Here is a 22,012-nt window from a genome sequence, read left to right on the forward strand (position 1 = left end):
TGGGCGAGGGAGTCTGGTCAGTTCAAGCTCAGGTTTACAATGGATGCGAATGAAGAAACCGAGTTCTCCGGTGTGGACGAACATGCCTATGATGGCCCACAGGCCTATAATTATGAGCAAATTAAGAGTTAAAATAATTAAAAGTAAGACTTACTCTGCTAAGACCTCGTTTTCGTTGCACAGAATGTCTGCTAACGTTAGCACTTTGTCCTCCAGTCCAACCCGCGCCAAAATCCGGTGTACACTTTGACGGTGGACTTGATTCCATCGAGTGCACCGAGGGAACAGCATCAGTAATCAGCCTCACGTGGTCCTTACTCCGAAATCCCATCCGAGACTCCAACAAATCTCCAGGTCGATAATTCTCCGGAGTGAAATGTGCGCCACAAATGACCGAGTGTGTGGTAACAGACGCGGCAGTGAAGTCTGCTCTCTTCACCTGCACAAAACGCACTCTAGACCGAAAAGCCTTGTTTTTTCTAGAAGGAAAATGATGGACACGATGTCCTGACATGCTGGAATTCGTGCAACCAGCACAAACACAATAATTTACCATTATGGCTTCTCTAAAACTTTCTGTCTCTCACTACTGCTCTAACTACATCAACACCCACAATGAGAGCTAACCGCGAGCTCTTTTGTTTGCCTCGCCCTACGTCATATGACGCATTGATAGCGGGAAAGGCGTATTCCAGAGCCTAGCACATTTTCATCAAAATCTCTACATCAAATGAGATTTCATTAGTAATTTCTACATATGTGTTTTTAAAAGACCTCTGCAGACAATATAAAGTATTAATTCAGTTATAAATTCAACCTGCATGTTGCTCTTTAACATGAGATGCCATAACATACCATTTTTAATATGCTTGTTAAGTTGAAGTTCAGTTTTGAAGCTGCGCTCTGTCTAGCTGTTAAAACACTCGCCTGCTGTATATGCGTTGCTTCATTGCGGTGCATCCACTGCCACATGCCTGGTGTGTGTTCTTCCCAAGTGTTCGCTCCTGTGGGGAAAGTCGCGATGCTCTGTATTGTTGTTGCTTTGTTGATTCATGAAGCGTTCCATTCAACTCGGAGAGTCAGAGTTTCCACCTTTCAACTGGGGGAAAGTGCAATGGAATGACACCATGTTCGACTTCTTGGTTAAACTTGGAAATTTAATTGAGTTGCAGTTGTTACATCACGCAAACATTTGGACACCTAGGGCAGGGAGGTTTACAGTGAGTGACAAACGTTCACTTTTATTAAATAATATCCATTAATGAGTCAAAGTTCTTTCATTAAATGATAATAAAACGTGTTTAACAAATGTTTTGTAGAGACAGGTGTTCAAAACATGGTTAATTACACTCTCTTTTGATTATCGTAACGATAGCATTGTAGCGTCGTATATCAGTTTAGTTGCTATGAGATGTCTCTGACAATCAATGTACCCCTCAAAATCACAAAGCAATCAATCTCAAAATTAAAAATATGCACAATCTTTGATACGTTTGTGTTTAGTTTTCAGGTAATTGTCACTGACTTTTGAATTAAGTGAAAATTCACATCATGCGTGATCATCGTTCATCGTTTTCATGACCGATCATTGCTGCCATGTCCGAGTACTCAGTTACTCATGGTCATCCCTACTTTATACAAGGGATTAATTAGACAATTAACAGTTTCATGCAGCCATTCTCACATTAGAAATTGAAGTCTTCAGCTGTTTGGTATGTTATTTTCTTTGTCTGCATTAACTAACTGCAGATTTTGTTTTCTGAGAATGCAACTGTTGCCTCTGTTCATCCTAAAGGTAATTTTGGAAATGCTTAGTTAATTAATTGAGGAAGCTCTTGATCAGTTGTTTGCCATAATTATTGCTCTCTATTAGTCGTTTGCCATCATTAATGGCACTTGATTTACAGGTTAAGACCTAAAATTCCTTTTGTACCACAGATCAGGTAGAGAACAGAACAATAAATCAAACCTGTTGGAGACTTTGGTCATAACGGTATGGCGTTATCTTCTCTGATACTTATGAATGAATGTAAGCTAATGTAGTATGCACATTTCACTCAAATGTCCAATATTGTTTTCTTAAATCATGTCTATTAACTGAGTCTCCTCTGTCCCATTCTTCATCAACAGACATTCATCATGGAGGGAGCCTGTCAATCCATACTACGTGAACAGCGGCTACGCGCTGGCTCCCGCTACCAGCGCCAACGATAGCGAGCAACAGAGCATGTCCAGTGATGCAGACACTCTCTCCCTCACCGACAGCAGTGTGTAAGTATATATCTATAGAACGAAAAATACACAACTCCTCACAAGAAACCAATCCATCCTCACTACCCAAGCTGGCGGAACATTCCATCTCAGAGCTTACAGCGATTCAATTTCACTACAGTGTCCTCAAGTCAAATTGGCAGGATATTCCTGCTCAAAGAAAAATTGCTGCCAGTTCAGCAGGAGCCTAGATAATCCAGCAATCGAACAGAAGACATGCAGACAAAGTTTAATATTACTTGTCATTGGAGTATCTTAAGCGGAGGCTGGCAGCCATTAGCCGAGGCTGGTCTCAGAACAGTGGCTCTTGCATACAGAATTGGTGCCATTTTCCCCCAGCTCTGCTCTGGGAACAGAAACAAATCTGCTCTCCTCCTCCGAGGACCATCTGGTCATTATCCACACCAATGAAAGCCTCTAAATGTCATTACTTATGCTAATTATAGAGCTTCAAATTGGGAGGTATGAGGTGCTGCAGGCTGTAATTTGAAGGCATTGACTTGTTCCCTTTAAATTAACTTTCCCTGAAAACAAAGGAAATGGCCTTCACATTGTACAGTGCTTGTAGACAAACAGGTTATTGGAAGAAGAGGACATGAAATATTAAAAGCAAACAATGTGTTTTGGCATTAGGTGTAATCAAATTTGTCCACTCACTTCATAGCTACAAAATAACATTTCGCCCTTATGCAATTATTTTGAATGGTTGCTTTGAGGCAGCATGAGAGGACATGTGTGGATGGACAAAATTATTGCAATATGCAATGATTGTCTGGTACTATCAAAGACCATTAGGGCTGGGTAAAAATACTGATTTTCTGATGCATCGTGGTCTTCGTTTGATCAATCTCAATATCGATTCTTAAATCCTAATAGTAATCTTTCTTTCTGTGTGGTAACCCTCCATAGTGCAAGTAAATCACTTGCATGTGCAATCAGATATCACGCTGTGTGACTAAAATGTCTGACTAACCACTGGCTAGTAAATGTTCTGATTTCGCTCACCAGTGATTGAGTAGTATAATAGAGAAGTAATTAGCACATAGGTCTTTTCACTGTGTGTTGAGACTAAAAGTTTGGTTTAACTTGTTCTGTGTGTCCAAAGACATCCTCTTGATATGCACATCACTGAATTATGTCTCTTTTTAATACCCTTTCTGTTCATTTAATCATTTAATTGCCTAGAAGGTTTGGGTTATGTATACTGTATTAGGTTATATGTAAGCAAACTGGACATTGCTACAGAAATTTACCCATATGAATTTATATTGAATCGAATCGAGAGCGTTTCAATCGGAATTGAATCGAACTGGGAAATATTTATGAATTCGCACCCCTACTATCCATATTTATAATTTTAAAGCCTTTAAGAATAATTATTTTTTAAAATAGCTAATGCAGCCAACTCTCATTTGCCATCATCCATTATTTAGCAAGAGTACTTTATTCCTACACAGGAAGCGAAGTCCTGCTTTTGAAGTGTTTTGGGAGGATTTGTTGGACTGGAGAACTAGAACAGTTTAAGGAAGAGAGACAGCAACAGGGAGTGTGCTACATTAAAGGTACATCAGGGCAAAAACATGTGTCTGAATTGGGCTAGATTAGAGGCCATTATCAGCTGTTTGCCAGGTGGAGATGCAGGGGGAGCCCGCAGCAGGACCCAAGGGGATTAAAGACCCCCTATGTCCATGTCAGTGAGGGACCCCAAATACGCTCTGCTCTGAAGCTGCTTTTGCAGCCGCTGCCCCAGGGATTCAGTCAGACAGGGGGAGGACATGCTCCCATTTTCAGTTCAACAACAAAAACTTGAGGGCCTGGAATCACTTTAAGCTTTGCAGCCTGAGCATGTTGATTAAAAGTGTCCTGTTTTTTTACACAAGGACTGCCTTGTATGCACACAATCAATGGTATGAAGTGACAGCGCCATTTTGTTCCCTGTAGAGCCAACATTTCTTTTAAACCTATACAGGCTAAAGAGGTAACAACTTTTGTCAGCAAGTCTTTTGCATTTAGCAAGCTCAGTTCAAACCCTCATGTTTAGCACACATTATTCATCACAATTTTACTTGGAATCAAAAAGGACCAAATATGAACATTTCCATGATGATGCAACGGCCAGATATGAAAGCTGATATCTAATGGAAAATAAGACATATGATACTATGGCCAAAGTTTTAGTTCACCCAAAAGTACAAATTCTGTCATTGAGTCTTTCAAAACTTAGTGAGCTGCCTTTCTGTCCCCTGCCTACATAGGCAGCTGTCTTCTATTGCAGCATCCTAACTGAAATTAATCCTCACATGAGATCGATTTTGAATGCTCTATAAAGGTGGCAGCTTCACGCATCATTCTAATAGCTCTCCTCATGTGCAGCGCACATTAAACCCAACTCCCAACTGATTTCAATACAGGTGACGTGAGAGGAATGATTCAATACACTTATGAGCATAAATAATATATGACACACACATTTTGGGTATTTCTCCTTCATCTTAGATTTATCTTTCACTGAGCTCATCTCTGTGCATTCTGGGACTGCCTACCATGGAAATTATACATATATATGCTACCTTAGAATTGGCCAAAACAAGATATCTTATGTGGCAGCATAAATAAGATGCCTGCTTAAGATCGGGAGCATGCTTATTGTGCCTTAAAATGCAGCTTCCGAAGGAATTGCACCAGATTTCGGAAAAAACCCATTATGTAGTCACCATCATGTCTTTCCAAATATCAATTACTTTCTTTCGTGGAACTTAAAAGATATCAGGGCCAAAGTATATTTTGATTTCTGCAACCTGGTACTGCATGAGATGCCAATTTTGACTGACAGCATTTCATTTTCATTTTATGTGAGAGAGCAGTACCTCTTAAAAATGTCCCCCTTGTACTCCATGGACGAAAGAATATCTATGGGTGTGCAATGACATGATGATGAGTAAATGACAGAATTTAGATTTTTGAGTGAATATAACCTGTAACCTGTAATGAATTATCAATGTGTTATTGAATAGATAAACTTTGTTTTTCATATATTGATACCAATTGAGAATTAAAATCCCTTTTTGCTTCTCCCCATCAGAGATGGAGTCCCACCATATAGATATCGTAAACCACATCGACGTGAGATACACGAAAGTGCCAAAGTTAATGGGCGAGTGCCACTACCTCATATTCCTGTAAGTATGATTTGGATTTCCAAAACACCTTGTTGACTTAACAACACTTTTTCTCTGTACCTTTCTTTCCATCACTCCCTCCCTCTCTCTCTCTATCTCACACACTCCCCACGTTTTTATTTTATTCCCTGTGCCTTGTCTCCGTCCATCATCTTAGGGTCTTTCCATGTCATTCTCACTCTCTCTTTTCTTCCCCCTGCCTTGTCGCTCCCATCGGCCCTAAAATGAATGTGCATTCTTAAGATGCACAGCGGTGGCTGTGGGGCTTTGATCATGTGCCGGTGAATAGCTGATGGAGAGTGAGCAAGCGTGAGTGTGCTGTCTAAAGCGTTCCTGATGCTCTCGTCAGCTCTGCCAGTTCTGCCCCAGCAGATGTGAAGCCTCCCCTCTGATAGCTCGGCTTTCCCTCTGCACCAGCTCCAGCATAATTGGAGCCTCTGAGATGGAGCCCAATTTAACAGAGCAAACGTACACTTCCTCTCACCGGGGCCTTTCACTCATCCTATAGAGACTGAGAGCTGTGGAGGCAGTGATATGCATGTGATGTCCCAAAGCCGCTTTGCCTATTTTTTGTGTGCACACCTAAATCTGATTACCAAAACGGCAAGTCGCAGATGTACAAACTTTGCCAACTCGAATCGACCTTTAATTCTAATGTCTGTCAGTGTTTTTCTGTCTTTTTCTTCCTTTATCATTTCATCAACATTATGTTTATAGTTCTAAAATGTTATTCCCTCTCGCCTGGATTTTTTTTCCAATGCTTGCATTCCCCCATTCTGTTTTAATTACGTTTAAAAGGGTCTCTTATATTCTGTAAGCGTGGTCTGCAGCAGGTAGGCAGTGTTAGTGACCAAAATGCCTTGTTAAGACTTGACAGATTCTGCAGTTCCACTGGGCATGTAACCATGTGGGCTGTGGTGAAGACTGATGAATCTTAAGGAAACCGTAGGCCAAAACAAAGAGAGCTGAAACAGACTGTAGATCAGATATGGCACTGTAATCAAAATTTTAACAGCTCCTGTAAGGTTTTATTGAATCTTATCCAAGCCCTGCCTGCAACTATATTTCTTTGTGTCTGCCCTCCTCCCCCACCTCTCTTGTTCTCTTTTCAGACTTCTGGAATAATACATTTCCTGGTTTGAGAGCAGAAAATGATACAAGATAGTCCTTTATGTAGAGGTTAACCAATTGCTGATAGCGATAACTAAGGTGGTGGAAAAAGCAGATAAACTGATTATTTGGCCATTTGTTTTTTAAATCAATTCATAGAACTTTACAACATTTTCCTAGTTGTTAGACTAGATGTATGTTAGATCAACACAGACATAAAGGCATGAGTACAAAATGAATACAATCCCAAATGTATTTTATTTTTCAACCAAAATCACAATAATAATCAGAAAATAAGAAGAGTCAGACTCAAACAATATTTCATCTTTTTAAAATGTAATTTAAATTTAGTCCAACCGAAATACAACAGATACTGTGATTTGTAGCTCTGTTCTGTCATCAACCATGTAAACACGTTAATCGGATCGCAATTGACTTCGGCTTTGAACACATGCTCTGAAAGACAGAGATCACATACATTGTTTATTACCGTAATTTCCGGACTATAAGCCGCAACTTTTTTCCCACGCTTTGAACCTCGCGGCTTATACAATGACGCGGCTAATATATGGATTTTTCCCGCTTTCAAATTTTATAAAAAAAAAACATTCTGTGACGTGCTCAGTTTTTTGGCGGGTGAAGCTTTCATTAGACCAATGAAATTGCCGAACGGGTAAAGGTCAAAACAACTTTTTTTGTTTACTGTTTAGATTAAATTGAGCACGCTCAAACTTCCCATCATTCTGATTACGGTAGTAATTTTGTCACCCTCACCATGGCAAAGACATGGAGAAACGCATATGATGCTGCTTTCAAGTTGAAGGTGATTGATCTGGCTGCTGCACGGGAGCTTGGTCTTAATGAGTCGATGATAAGACGCTGGAAACAGCAGCGTGAGGAATTGATTCAGTGCAAAAAGACAACTAAATCTGAGGCTATTCAACTCCGACACCGAAGGAGATGACTTCAGTGGTTTCATGTGCACAAGAGGAAGATAGTGACCAATGTCTTTCTTGGTAGGCTACTGTTTACTGCAAATGTTTTATTACAAGCCGTGTGTGGCAGCGGGGGCGTGGTCAAGCGCCTGTCCGGGAGAGAAAAGCTGTAAGGGCGCTTACACCTGCGCTAAATTATGTCTAACACCGGTGTCTAATTTCAAGTGCCCTGCTTCACATGTCCTTCTTGGGAAAACTGTCACACGGGCACCAGAGTGACAGTTTCAGCAGGGCACTTGACGTTCCAGGTAAGGCTTTTAATGGCCACAGCAATGTTTACAATCAATTTTATAAAGTTTCTCAATTCTTCTATGCGCCAACACTAGACTGACGTGTCACTTTCTCAGCTCTGTGGCTGCTGCCTTTTTATGCCGCTCTCCCCATGCTTACTGAAATTAGACACCGGTGTTAGAAATAATTTAGCTCAGGTGTAAGCGCCCTTACCGCTTTTCTCTCCCGGACGGGCGCTTGACCACGCCCCCACTGCCACACCGTGTTTCGTTAAAGCCTATTTATTTTTGTTACAAGCCGTGTTTCGTTAAAGCCTGAGTAAAGTTCATTTGTTTCAATGTACCGGTAGGCACCTGCGGCTTATAGACAGGTGCGGCTTTTTTATGTTCAAAATAATATTTTATTTAAAAATCAGTGGGTGCGGCTTATATTCAGGTGCACTCAATAGTCCGGAAATTACGGTACCGGCACTTCCTCAGCTGATGTCCTTCCTTTAAATATTCGATTACACATTGTCATGTATACTTGGACTGTAGCTTGACTATGCAAAAAACAGCTGTGTATTATTTCAGTGCATTCAGTCTCAATGGAAAATGGTCCATTATTGCTTTTCTGCTTTCACTATTGTGTTTTACACTGTCATGCAATACTGTTTTTTGTTAAAAGTCATCTTCACATACATGTGCAATAGGCAGCTATAGTGTCAAACATTAAATGGGAATGGTGACCTTGATCACTGACTTGCATTCTCCTTCCTTCAGCGCACAAACCGGATACCAAAGGATATTCACGTTGAGCCTGAGAAGTTTGCAGCGGAGCTAATCAGCAGGCTCGAGGGGGTGCTGAGGGAACGCGAGGCACAAGAAAAACTGGAGGAGAGGCTCAAGAGGGTTAGATTGGTACGTGCATCCGAACACGCCAAGGAATCATCCTCTTACTACTATAAATTGTGCTAGAGTAGATACATTTGATCTTTTGTGCTACTGTTTCTTTAAATCAAAAAGCTACTTTTATTTGAATTAGTGTCAAACAGTAAAGCTATTTATTTTACTGTACTTCTGGGCAATCAGATGTCTTTTGAAGACTTCCCAACTTATCAAGGGTACTCATTTATATAGTCTTTCTTGTCAGTGTCGGGTGAATCACCTGCCGAGATTGAGCTACTTGCTAGTTTGCCTTAGTGTAATGACTTTGTTTTAAGTCAATCGGGGCATGAAGAAATGCTTGCACACACCGCAAATGGGAATCTTTTTCCTGACTCAAAGCCAGGTGTTAAGTCAAGGCAGATTATTTATATAGTTTGGCCTCCTGTAAGAGGAACTTCTGTCACGGAACAGTGACTGAGTTATTAAATGCTCGAAGGAGGAATGTCATTGTCTCCTAATTGATATTCTCATTGGTGCCTCACTTTTTGAGATTATCTCTCTCTCTTCTGCATTTAGCAAATGTATTTTACGTTTTTTTTCCCCCCATCAGCTAACTGTCCTTTATATCCAACCCACCTTCCACTGGTTCTTCTCCACTGAGCAGGGATTCTGACAGTTAAATATGCCTTTGACAGCAAAGGTGCCTTGACAAGGCTGAATTAACTAATAACATGATTTGTTGTTGATGTTACACAGTCATTTATTATTGTAGCATAATTACATTTAGATTCAGAGCAAGACACAGTGTCCAGTTTTTAGAGGTCAAATAAGTCACAAAGGGCCATCATAAATTGGCTGGTTTGCTCATTGCGGTTGGATTGGGATTTGTTTTTCCACCTCCACTCCTGGTTTTTGGGCATGATTTGTGTCAAAGATCGTCCAGAGCCCTGACCTGCACAGATGCTCAGTAAAAATAAAAATATGCATGTGCCAAATCTTCAGAATCTCCTTGGGATTCACTACCTGTGGAGAGGATCAAAGTATTGCAAACAAATTACCCACTATGGCTTCAGTGTTCAAATGAGATGACAACTAAATGAAAATGCACATTTAGTGGAAATAAAATGGCTAAATAGTTTTGCATTGTTGACTAACAAAATTGACATGACCCGAACTGACAGATTGTCAAGAAGAGTGCAATACCATGCGAAATTGTGTAATGTGGGCTGCCTAAATCATCTATTTATTATTTGGCAGCAAAGAGATTTGGAAGGGAACAGCGTGTACTAGGACTGTAAAATTAAAATGAGAATTTTGAATATTTGTCGAATTTAAGAAGGAAAAAAAAGGACTTTGAATGCTAAACCTGTGTTTTCGAATTTTGGATTTTGTGGGAAGCACTGACGACTTGTGATCGATCACAAGAAAGGCTAGACACAACACAACAAATACAGTTTAACAGAAAGAAAAGATGCTTTTTAAACTTCTTTTTAATTCGACACAGCATCTAAAACAGCGCTCCTGCATGAGACACTGAATAAACAAAAACAAAGCAAAACAAGACATTTCGTCTAGCACGCGTTTACAAAGAAGAAGAAATGGATGGTTGCAAAAGTGTTTGGTGTGAACAGCCCTTACAGTTGGTGGAGGTCTTTGGCCATTGCGTCTTGCTCTCTTATAAGCATTTCTCAGATGAATCAACAAGTTTTTTAAATGCTTTGTCAGGAAAGATATTCAACTTGGAGATGTGTGTCTCGAGATTCTCGTGTTCTGTTCTTGTCTGTTGTGTTCTGTCTGTTGTGCTCATAGTCTGTGCCACTTCATCACCGAATTCAGCCAAATACCACTGCTATCTGTGAATATTGCTACCCTACGTACACCGTAATGAATACATTTTTTTTTTTTTTTTTTTTTATATATTATTTGGTATTTCACTTTATTATGAAGTTTGAGTCGGGGGTAAGTATACTGTGGCATCAGTAAGTGTAACACAATGTGGACTGTCTATTGAAGCCGGACCGGCTAAAACGTTTTATTTATTTTATGCACATTAGTTGAAAATGGAATGCTCTTTTTAATTGTTTTTTTTTTTAACAGCCAGGAATGTTCTTTGCAATAATATAATGTTGATGTATGGTTTATGTATTTAATGCGCCCTCATGTGGACTAAGGAAACAACGTCAATTTAAAAAAATCAGCTGACTTTAAAATTAGAATATTATTTATTAGAATTTGAATTATTTAAGGTAAAAATGTAAACTTAGTTTATCTGCCTAGTTGACAGCCTTCTGTGTACGGTTAATCCCACATCAGCATAAAACACATTAACACGTGATACTGCATTAAAACTAAAACAATGCAGTACATTTGAAATAATTTAAAACACAGTTACAGATTAACATTACATTTTAACATTAAGGAATAGTCCTGGTTCAATACATGTTAAGCTCAATTGACATTATATTTATTACTACAAAAATAATTTTTACCTTACCCTCCTTTGTAAAAAAAAAGAAAGTGATTGGGTCCAATACGTAAACATTTCTCACCGTTTCAAAAGTATAGCCACAAGATGTAAACAATAGGTGTGTTGATATGATTTTAGTGTGATAAAATCACTTGCTAATTTTTTCTCCATAAAGTTATTTCCAAATTTAAGATGCAATGTCAATAAACTAAAATCATGAAATGACTGTAAAAATGTTGATTTAAACAACTTTATAGCTCAAATAATACACAAGTTTTAACAGAAGGATTAATATAAGTGCTTTTATAAAATTATTATTATTATACAAAGTTTATTATAATTATTCACATTCCTGTTTTTAAACCCCATTCACTTTCATTGTAAGAGCCTCACTGTTAACTTGATTGTTGCTTTTTTTTTTTTTTTTTTTTAAGAAAAAGAGGGACGAGTCAAAAATTGAGCTTAACTTGTATTGTACTAGGAATATTCCTTTAAAAGTACCCATAGAACACACCTTTCTGGAGTGACCTGACCTATGGCCAAAACTACAGTATGTTGATTACTATTCACATTACAGATATTATATTCAGTTATTAATATGCATACAACAAGGCGAGATTGCAATGTGCCAGAGTACGACAAGGCTGTCAAGTAAATTTAAACATTGTGAAGTTCAATTAGAATTAGGTTTTCATTTACAAAAACAAATTATAAAATTTTCATTGGTCACATCTTAATGGCAGAATGTTACTAAAGCAGTATTAATTTGAAAGACTGACTTTAGTTGAAATTAGTCAAAATTAATTCTACGACTTTAAAATCAGATTGCCAAAAAACAACAGCTAAGGCAAGTCTGATCTTGAAAGCCAGAACTAATCAGTGACTCTTAATGGGCAAGTAGTTATTATATCTTAAGAAAATACTTTGGGGGCCTGGGTAGCTCAGCAATTAAAGACACTGACTGCCACACCTGGAGTCGCAAGTTCGAATCCAGGGTATGCTGAGTGAATCCAGTCAGTTAGAAAAGAAAACACTGATCCCTTCTAATGTGATGAGAAGATATCTGTGATTTTCATGATTTCCTTGAATGTGAAAGTCATGTTTTTTGCTACAAAGAAATTCTGCCATGGCTCCTTTTCAGGTCATTGTCTGTTTTGAATGTGACCATAACAAAGGCATATCAATGGAAGCCGTATCTGGTTAAGCCTATGTAAGGAGGACATCTGCTGGTTTAGAACAGTTACTGCACAGTGATTATTTACAGCTCATTGTTCTCTGCATTAGGCTGGTTCAGGTCTATCAGATGGCATTCCCATTGGCATAATAACTGTCACAATATTTCTTTATTGAATGAGATGGTTTCAGACTCTGTTCAAACTGAATGGCTGATTTTTCTTAAAATGTATTTTTTCATCATTGTAAATCTCTGTCCTGTAGGAAGAGGAAGGCGATGATGCGGACATCTCCACTGCCCCCTCTCTGGTCAGTCACCGAATGCCTCTGGCTGGCCATGTTCAGCATTATGGCGGTCGCTACTCTGAAATGAGCTACAATGGGCTGCAGCTACGGGACGCACACGAGGAGAACCCTGAGAGCATCCTGGATGAGCATGTACAACGTGTTATGAAAACCCCTGGCTGTCAATCTCCCGGCACAGGCCGCCACTCTCCGAAATCACGCTCGCCAGATGGGCTTCCCGCGGGCAAGATGTCTGGGCTGGTGATGCCGCTATCTGGTGGACAAAGCAAGCACCAGGTTCGGCTGGGGCCAAAGGGCGAGGCAGCACACATGCACCATCACAAACATGTTCACCATACACACTATGCGACTGGGGGAAAGCCCAAAGAGCAAATGGAGGCGGAAGCCGTAAGGATGCACGGCGGCTTCGCCTTGAACATGGAGCAACACCACTATGGATCCAAGCCCCGCAACTACGCAGACGGAATGAGCATCGGTCCCATCACCACAGACCCCATGGGTTACGGGTATGCTCCTTGATGTTGTCTTGTTATTCCTTTATATTGTAGATAGTTAAAAATTAAACTACTGTCATCATTCTCTCGTAAATTCATGTATGAATTTATTCCTTCCTTGGGACACAAAAGGAGATGTTGGGCAGAATGTTAGCCTAAGTCAACAGTCACTTTCTTTTTCTTTGCAATGAAAGTGAATAAAGTAGCGAGGCATTCTTCCGAACAACACGAGGATGAATAAATGTTTGAATTTGCATTTTTGGACAACTCCAATTTAATTAAGCCATTTCACTTAACAGCTTAAATGATTGTGGTGTCATGGTCTCTTATTGTAGCAGTAAAGGCAGCACGCTGTCAAAGCGACCTGCCAGAAAAGGAGATGATGCACGAAACTATGAGCTACGAGAGCCCTTGCCACCTGATGATATGGAGAGGAACCAGAAGATTTTGCAGTGGATGATGGAGGGAGAGAAGGAGACTGGACGCTCCAAGAGAAGTCCTTATGGGTGAGTACCCTTAATGCCAATAACCCTCTTAGTACATTAATCACTATTCTTAAGAATTTTGTAAGACTGCTCAGTAGATTGTCACACTTTATTTTACAGTGATCATGTTTCTCAGTAATTACTAAGCATGTCATAAAATAACGATTATTTGTTCAGCACGTTATTTTATTGCTGAAATTTAAATTAGAAGCCTTATTTGTGTGCTTCCCAATTCACTGTCAGTTTGCCTTCTATTTAATGTAGTCTAGTCTAATCACTCTTGGAGACCACAAGGGGGTTATATAACATTTATTGTACTTAATATGTCAATGCAGTGCAGGTGACAGTCCAAAGTTGTGAATCTATTCATCATGCATACAAAAGTATCTTATGATTTTGTACTTAAAGAATGAACAGTGACGTTGATGCGTTTGCAGGTTAGTGTATGAAACTGGTTTAACTGCACAAACTGTGCAACCAGATCAAAAGTGTTGGGTTGAGAAATATGTTTGAAGTGACGAGCAGCCCTATTTATATCTTAAGAAATGCTGATATAACTCAATAATCATTGGGATTTCTGATTATACCAAGCCTAGTAATTACCCATTTGTACTGTAATAATTTTATTGAGCTGCTTGTACTTGTATATTATAATCATTAATACTATATATAAAAAAAATGATAACATGTATTATGTTGTAACAGGAAAACTGTAAAAAATGTGTCACCGTAGTATCAAATATAGCTGGACCTACATTGCTGTGACACCGTGTCCTAACTAGACAGAACGCATTAGATTTACATAGAAGAGATCAATTTTATGGCTTATCAATTTACCAGCAGTGACAAATGATGAGCAACAGGGCAGTTTGTTGATCACTTGGTTTCTGTTTCTGTGGCGTTGAGTTGGGTAGCCTCACTCACTGTGAAATCTAGTTTTTCCAAAATCCTGCTCCTCATAACTGTAGATTAAGCATCAGAAATCTTCTGAGTGGCATCACGCTGCAGTTTCACATTGTGTGGGCAAACTGCTTATTGCTGCTTTTTCTTTTAGCATCACGTCTGGTCATGGTGTTGAACACATTACTGGACTTTACTGATGGTGATAAAGCTAATTTTGGTCATGCTTATACCATAGAAGCATCTCAGGCTCCAAGAAGGCGCAAGGTCACGAAGTCACGAGGCCCAGTTCGGTGGAAAGGCCTGGGGCAGTTCACCCTTGGGTTACCGCTCAACTCCGCAACAATGTGCAGCCCTCCCATCCCTTTATCCAGGATCCAACCATGCCCCCCAACCCGGCCCCCAACCCTCTCACACAACTGGAGGAGGCGCGAAGGCGGCTTGAAGAGGAGAGGAAGAAGTCTGGAACTTTGCAGGCCAAGCAAAGGTGAGAAGTCACGTCCACTAAAGATGAGAGCGCTCAAACAGTATTGAATCTGCATGATGATAGTTTGTATGTGATACGTGGTTGCCTGTTTTGTTATTGTATAGCATAGATCGCAGGCTATTTGCTTCCATCAAAGTGTAACTTAATCAATAGCAGCTGAACAATGCAAGACTGTCACCTATTTGCCCCTCTTCCCCGTTCTAGTCAGCATGTTTCCACACACATTATGGCTAGCATAGGTGCATGTGTTATTGAGGCATTTTGAGGCTGCAATAGCAGCCGGTGTGTCTAACACTAGGTTGTTCCTCAGGTATGTGATGGAGGTAATCCAGAGGGGTCGCGCCGCTGTCAGGCCCACACTGTTTCCCCCGCTCAGTGTGGTGCCCGCCGTCTCCGACACGGAGCTGTCAGAGTATGTGCCACTGTCCTAGCATTCCAATTACCCATTCATACTTCCCCATAGATCATAGCATTTCCCTTCACCATCCCATGCTACCAGTACATGCACCGCATGTGTACGGCAAGCCTGCAGCAGGGCTGTTGAGCATGTGCCTTCATGTAGTTCACTAACACTTTTTTTTAGTAATCCGTGTAGAGCTATCCTCCCTCCTTTCCCGTGCTTAGCTTAAGGAAAAGTTCACCAAAAACTGAATTCTGAATAATGAATTCTGTAATTATCTACTCGCCATTGTGGTGTATCAAACCCTTATGCTTTTATTTTCTCCATGAAACACTATATAAATAAATAAATAGATTAAATCTCTTGTGTACTATATTCTAAGCCTTCTGAAGCCATACGATAGATTTGCAATGAAGGGACTGTAAATCAAATCATTGATGCTACTCCATATGTAGCAAATGAAATATTGTACCAACATGTTTTATGTTATGATGTTTGGTCATGAGACACTCAAAAACCAATGAGATTTGTGCCATATTTGATTTGAGAGCTCCATACTGAGTTGCATCAGTGATTTGATTTTTAGAGTGAGTAATGATTAAAATTTCAGTCCGTTCATCACACAAAGCTATTGTATGGTTTCAAAAGACTTCGGAATATAATGAATGAGTCTATGGAGCACATTTATCATGCTTTTTTGTCCTTTTTGGAGCTTGACAGCAAATGGTCATCTTCACTGTCAAAGTATTAAAAAACAAAAGCTGTGAAAATTCTTCAAAGTTCTCCTTTTGTGCCTCATGTGGGGAAAAAAAAATGGAGTATGAGATTGGAATGACATGAGGATGAGTAAATAATCACAGAATCTTTTTAAATGGTATAGATTCACCGGTATGGGCAAGTAGTTCCTCAAGCAGCCATTAACACATACTGTTATAGCATTGTTATGGTTGCAATGAAGTGTCAAGTGACAATATTGTATAGACTCTTGATACATCCAAAAGCACCCTTATTTGTGTAAAATGCTGATCAGTGGAGGAGAGCGAGAGCGATTCATTGATGTGTACTCTCTGCCTGCTCCTCATGCAGATATGCAGTTTAGTCACATCAAAGCTTTAGTATGGAGGAGATGAAAGCGGCACTGCCAGACTGTGCCAACTTTTTTTTTCTTCTTTTAAGGAGTGGGCAGCATTTGTCAGGCATCTAGAGTGTGGAGGAACAGCTTCGTTGTAGTTGGCAATATTTTTAATTACCTTTTGGTTGATTGCAGGCACAAGAATATGAAGAAGCAGCCCTGTGAGAACATCACTGTGGCCTATTACTTCTGCGGAGAGCCCATCCCATACAGGACGTCCGTCAAAGGGAGGATTGTCACGCTAGGACAGTTCAAAGAGCTGCTAACCAAGAAAGGGAGCTACAGGTAAACCCCTGCCATCACTTTCTACATCCTTATTTTCAGCATTAATAGGTTATTGGGACCGTAGTCTTCAATTTAGATGGTCAAATCCTTAAACGTATTATTTCCAGCATCAGATAACTGTATTTAATGTTAGGTTATATATTAAAGACTAGGGTGTAACTGTTCAAATTCTCACTGTTCGGTTTGTATCACGGTTTAAATGTCAAGGTTTCTGTATGGTTCGGTATTTACTGTTTGGAAAAAATATACATTACTGCCAAATTCAACAGGTTTGCCCTTACTAAAAATCGCTATGGTTTTACTACAGTAAACGTAGTTTAACCATGGTATTTTTGTAAAATCATAGTAACCACAAAATCAACATGATTACTTTATGGAAACTACAGTATTGAAGTTGTAAAACCATGGTTAATTGTATCAAAACTATGACTTCTGCTTAGAAAACCATGGTGACAGCAGTCGTTGTTATTACAATAATGGTTACTACAATATTGCTCTAGTAAAACCATGGTTCATTTTCATTGGGGTCCTTTTCCTTTTCTCTTATTACTTAATCAACATCTGGAATTAAAACCTGCACTATTACATACATTTACATTTATGCATTTGGCAGACGCTTTTATCCAAAGCGACTTACATTGCACTTATTACAGGGACAATCCCCCCGGAGCAACCTGGAGTTAAGTGCCTTGCTCAAGGGCCCAACAGTGGCATCTTGGTGGTGCTGGGCCTTGAACCCCCGACCTTCTGGTCAGTAACCCTGAGCCTCAACCACTGAGCTGCCCCCAATAAGCATAAAGTGCATTTTAAACTCAAATATATTCAACATTCGGAAACTGTTGCCTACATCACTATTGCAGGAACCTTGCTGTTTAAATGGATACAAGAAGGGATTTTGTGATGCAGCTTGAGTGTTATAAATATATGCTGAAATACCACATCTTAAACAACAGAGTAGGGCAACATATCCTTGGCAACGAACAGCCCAAGCGCTTTAGACATTGTTTCATCTGTCCAAATTAGCATTAGCATTTTCAACTACACACAACACATGCTGAACTGGGACGTCATCAATTGATCATTTCATGTTGCAATTTAGATTATACAGTATGTCTCGGTATAACTGAACAGAATTACTTGACTTCGCTTTGGTGAGTTGATTCTTAAGTACCATTCACTGTCTCTCCCTCACCAAACCTCAGGTATTATTTCAAGAAAGTGAGCGACGAGTTTGACTGCGGAGTGGTGTTCGAGGAGGTTCGCGAGGATGATGCCATCCTGCCCATCTTCGAGGAGAAGATCATAGGAAAAGTCGAGAAGATTGACTGAGACTGTGGGGATGGATACAAGAATGGGGTGAAAGGAGGTGCACTGGGAGACGTGGTTTGCAGAGGAGCTGCAGGATGTGGATAATGGGAGGGTGTGATGTGCAGGTGTTCAAAGTGGTACAGGGTATGTGGCTGTGCAGGAGAAAGAGGTCCAGAAAAGAGAAGGCTGTGGCAAGTACACTATTTACTCTTGAGGCTTCTACCTCTGCACAACGGCTTTTAAAGTCAAACAGCTGCTCAGTGCTGAAGATCACTGCATTGTGCAGAATCCACAGAACCCTTGGACTCACCGAGAAATAAAGCGTGAGGTGGTGTTCTCTCACTTTTGGTATAGTTCTAGCTCTGAAAATGTAATGTAGCAATGTAAAGTTAGACTATAAAAAGTACTATGAATATGTTTACTAAAGCTGCATATTTTTGATATGATGTATCAGAAGGAACGTATCCTTTCTAATTTAACAACTCTTGTAATTTTATATGTACTGGTACCAGATGTGTACAGACTGTCTGTTTAAAAGCAAAAAGATAAAGTTTTATATCTATTTAAATATTTAAAAATAGGGCGAAAAAAAGAGAAATCGGTTCACCCATATCACAGCTGCAACATTGACCTAACTTGAGAAGGTTTTCATTTTCACAAGGCTCTGGTTGTAAGAAGCAGAAACCATAGCCCACGTTTTACAGAGTGCTTATAACTCTTATAAACAGTTTTTATTTTATCAGTTCTACTTGTAGAGGGGAGTCAGCCATGGCTGCACTTTTCACAGCATTATGCATTGATGTCAAAGGAGATGGAGAATAGCTTTGATCAGAGGTCCTATACAGCGATGCCTTCACATTGTGGATAGATGTATGATTGCTCTGTGCTTTTGAATGCAACAAAATCCAGTGTCTTGGGTCTTCTCATTTAGTCAGCGATGCCATGACATGCATAATAATCCCTCCCATCTTCACACACACTGCATGACTAAAGGGCCCACACAGGTAAAATGGACAAAGGACAAACACAAAGGGCAGACATCTTGGCAGAACTATGGGTTTGTCGTTTATATCCAAAATCGACAGAGCCCCTTGAGAACAGGGAGGGAATTTATTTTCTAAAATAGTTTTGGGTTCCCTCGCAATTATATTCCTTTGAAATGCCTTTATCCATCCCCTTATGAAAAGTAAACAAGGTTTAACTACAGTGGCCAAAGTTGAACTATGTTTTTTATAGTAAAACCATAGTAGCCACAATATTTACTATGGAAACCATATTTTAACCATGATTTTCTGTAGTATTAATACAGGAAATCCAAAACTAGGGTAATCATAATCATTCTGCCAAAAAACACTGTTCATTTTACTATAGTAACACCATGGTTAATTTGTACTACATGTACCATGGTTGATAAAACCATTTGTTTCTATAGTAAAACCATGGTTAATTTATGTAAGGTGTGGATAAAGGTGTTACGAGGGAACCCAAAATAATTGCGAGAGAATGCACAATGTATTAACAGAAAAAACACAAAATATTGTTAGAGAATGCAAAACTATTTCAGAAAGTAAATTCCCTCCATGTCCTCTAAGGGGCTCCATAAAATCTGAAACGGGGAATTGCAGGAAGGGTTATCTCCCACTTTCCAGGTGTTTGCATACGTTTAACCCCTGTGTTTAAGAGGTGTTCCACAGCAGTAGAGGGGGGCTACATTCTGGTTGTATGAATGCACATGCATGTGATCCTGGGGTCCATTGTGTACCGAGTGCCATTGGACAATATAACGATCATGTTTACACTTACCTTAATGTATTACAGAGAAGAAACAAATAGAGAATTGTAGCTTTTTAGCTTAACACAGCTAAATTTGGTGCCTGGCAAGAATGAATTGTTTTAAAAATGTAGTTTTAGCCTAATGTGGTCTGCCTTGATGAGCTCATGAAACACCAAAGAGATCAACATATTAAAGGAGTTAAATAAAGTCCAATTGATTTGTTTGTTTTTAGCAACAAATGTGAAGCTGGTGAAATAACAAAAGCTGGTGCTGATCTTCAAAGCGTACTAACTGTTAGGATGTGGCTGGCAAGACAGAACCAGACGTGGTGCTGTTATAATGTTAGAATGCTTATTGTTGTACTTGCATCCCATCTTCCCCAGTGTTAATGTTAGTGCTTATTCTAAATTCCCAGCATAAATTGATTTAAGCATTTTTTTTCTTCCCTATTTCAATTGGAATGATTTTAATTCTCTATCATATTAAACAATATGGGTACTTAATATGGAACATTTCTCATGTTTGTTTTAAATCAGTTTAATTATGGCATAATTGTCGCAGTTCTTTTTTCAATGGAGATGTAAAAAGTTAACTACTGTGAAAAGCCTGGATGTGAGCTCCACTCACTGAATGATGGATTATCTGTACATAGACATCACAGAGTGCCTTTTCTGATCCACTATCTGCTCCCCTCACTCCATGTGTCCAGTACCAGGGACCTGCATTATGTTTTTAAGTTTAAGTTTTTTTTTATTTTATTTTTTTACGTTAGTTTTCAATACGAAGCGCATCACCACACTATAAGTCTTTCTTTGTAAATATGTACATTTTTAAGTGTCTTCAACTACAACCAGCAACCCAATTTGGATATTTAGTGCCCTGGTTCTGCTTAAGTGTGCCGAGTTGTACAATTATCATTTTATGGTACTTTGGACAATAAAGACTTGTAATAAATGAAATGTGGAGGTCTCTTGTTCTTTTTTATGAGACAAGACTGAAAGCATTTGATGTATTTTACATAATTTCTATTTTTTTGGTTATATTAAATCAAAAGTATGTGAATCTTGCCTTATTCTTCAACAAAGACAAAACAGATGATAACACTCTTGTTCCCTTGCAACTAGTTCCATTGAAATACTAATTATGACTTATAACAGAAACTATTAATTAAAGTAATAGTTCACCCAAAATGAAAATTGTCTCATCATTTACCCTCATGCCATCCCAGATGTGTATGACTTTATTTAATCTGCTGAACACAAAGATTTTTAGAAGAATATTTCAGCTCTGTAGGTCCTTACAATGCAATGAATGGTAACCAGAACTCCAAAAGCTCCAATAAGGTGATAACGTCAGCATAAAAGTAATCCTTAAGACTCCAGTGGATTAATCCATGTCCTCTGAAGCAATCCAGTTAGTTTTGGGTGAGAACAGACTAAAATATAACTCATAACTTTTCACTACATCTTGTCATTGCAGTCTCAAGGCAAGGTCATGATTTGAAGCTCGACTCCACTTCCTAGTGTATAATGCATGTGCAGAGCGCTAGATGACGCTATAGGAAGAGTAATTGAGCTTGAAATCATGATCACCAAGGAGACTGATGTCAAGTATGCAGTGAAAAAGGAGTTATATTTTGGTCTGTTCTCACCCAAAAACCAATTGGATCACTTCAGAAGACGTGGATTAAACCACTGGAGCCTTATGGATTCCTTTTATGCTGACTATCTCATTTTTAGAGTTCTTGCCACTATTCACTTGCATTGTATGGACCTACACAGCTGAGATATTCTTAAAAAAAAATCTTTATTTGTGTCCTGCAGAAGAAATAAAGTCCTACACCTCTAAGATGGCAGGAGGGTGAGTAAATGATAAACGATTAAAATATTTTAGGTGAACTAACCCTTTAAATTGTGAGTCTATCTTACTTCAACCACCAGAACTCTTTGTAATATTATGTGTGTAAATACATACATATATATATATATATATATATATATATATATATATATATATATATATATATATGGATATGTTCTTTGTAGCTGTCCAATAAGTCCAGACACTGTAGGGATTCTGAGCTGAGAGCTTTGAGTGTTTTCTGACAATGGCTTAAGAGTGCCCCTTTTGTAGACGGCACTTCTAAGTC

The 22,012-nt window shown here is 39.2% G+C and overlaps 1 protein-coding gene across 4 annotated transcripts in view; it reads left to right on the forward strand.

The window, feature by feature from the left end:
• Positions 1-20,816, forward strand: part of axin1 (axin 1) — a 46,614-nt gene extending 25,798 nt beyond the window's left edge. For 2 of the 4 annotated variants that reach the window (XM_052139835.1, XM_052139836.1), the window contains exons 3-11: positions 2,131-2,271; positions 5,354-5,450; positions 8,548-8,685; positions 12,557-13,104; positions 13,428-13,598; positions 14,716-14,964; positions 15,275-15,376; positions 16,632-16,781; positions 17,984-20,816. In XM_052139835.1, coding sequence (XP_051995795.1) covers positions 2,131-2,271; positions 5,354-5,450; positions 8,548-8,685; positions 12,557-13,104; positions 13,428-13,598; positions 14,716-14,964; positions 15,275-15,376; positions 16,632-16,781; positions 17,984-18,110 — 1,723 coding nt within the window. In that variant the 3' untranslated portion in view covers positions 18,111-20,816. The remainder of the gene's footprint in view (positions 1-2,130; positions 2,272-5,353; positions 5,451-8,547; positions 8,686-12,556; positions 13,105-13,427; positions 13,599-14,715; positions 14,965-15,274; positions 15,377-16,631; positions 16,782-17,983) is intronic. The other 2 variants (XM_052139837.1, XM_052139838.1) reach the window with 2 other exon arrangements.
• The last annotated feature ends 1,196 nt before the right edge of the window (positions 20,817-22,012 follow it).

The sequence above is a fragment of the Xyrauchen texanus genome, chromosome 12, assembly GCF_025860055.1.
Source record: "Xyrauchen texanus isolate HMW12.3.18 chromosome 12, RBS_HiC_50CHRs, whole genome shotgun sequence".
NCBI lineage: Eukaryota > Metazoa > Chordata > Actinopteri > Cypriniformes > Catostomidae > Xyrauchen > Xyrauchen texanus.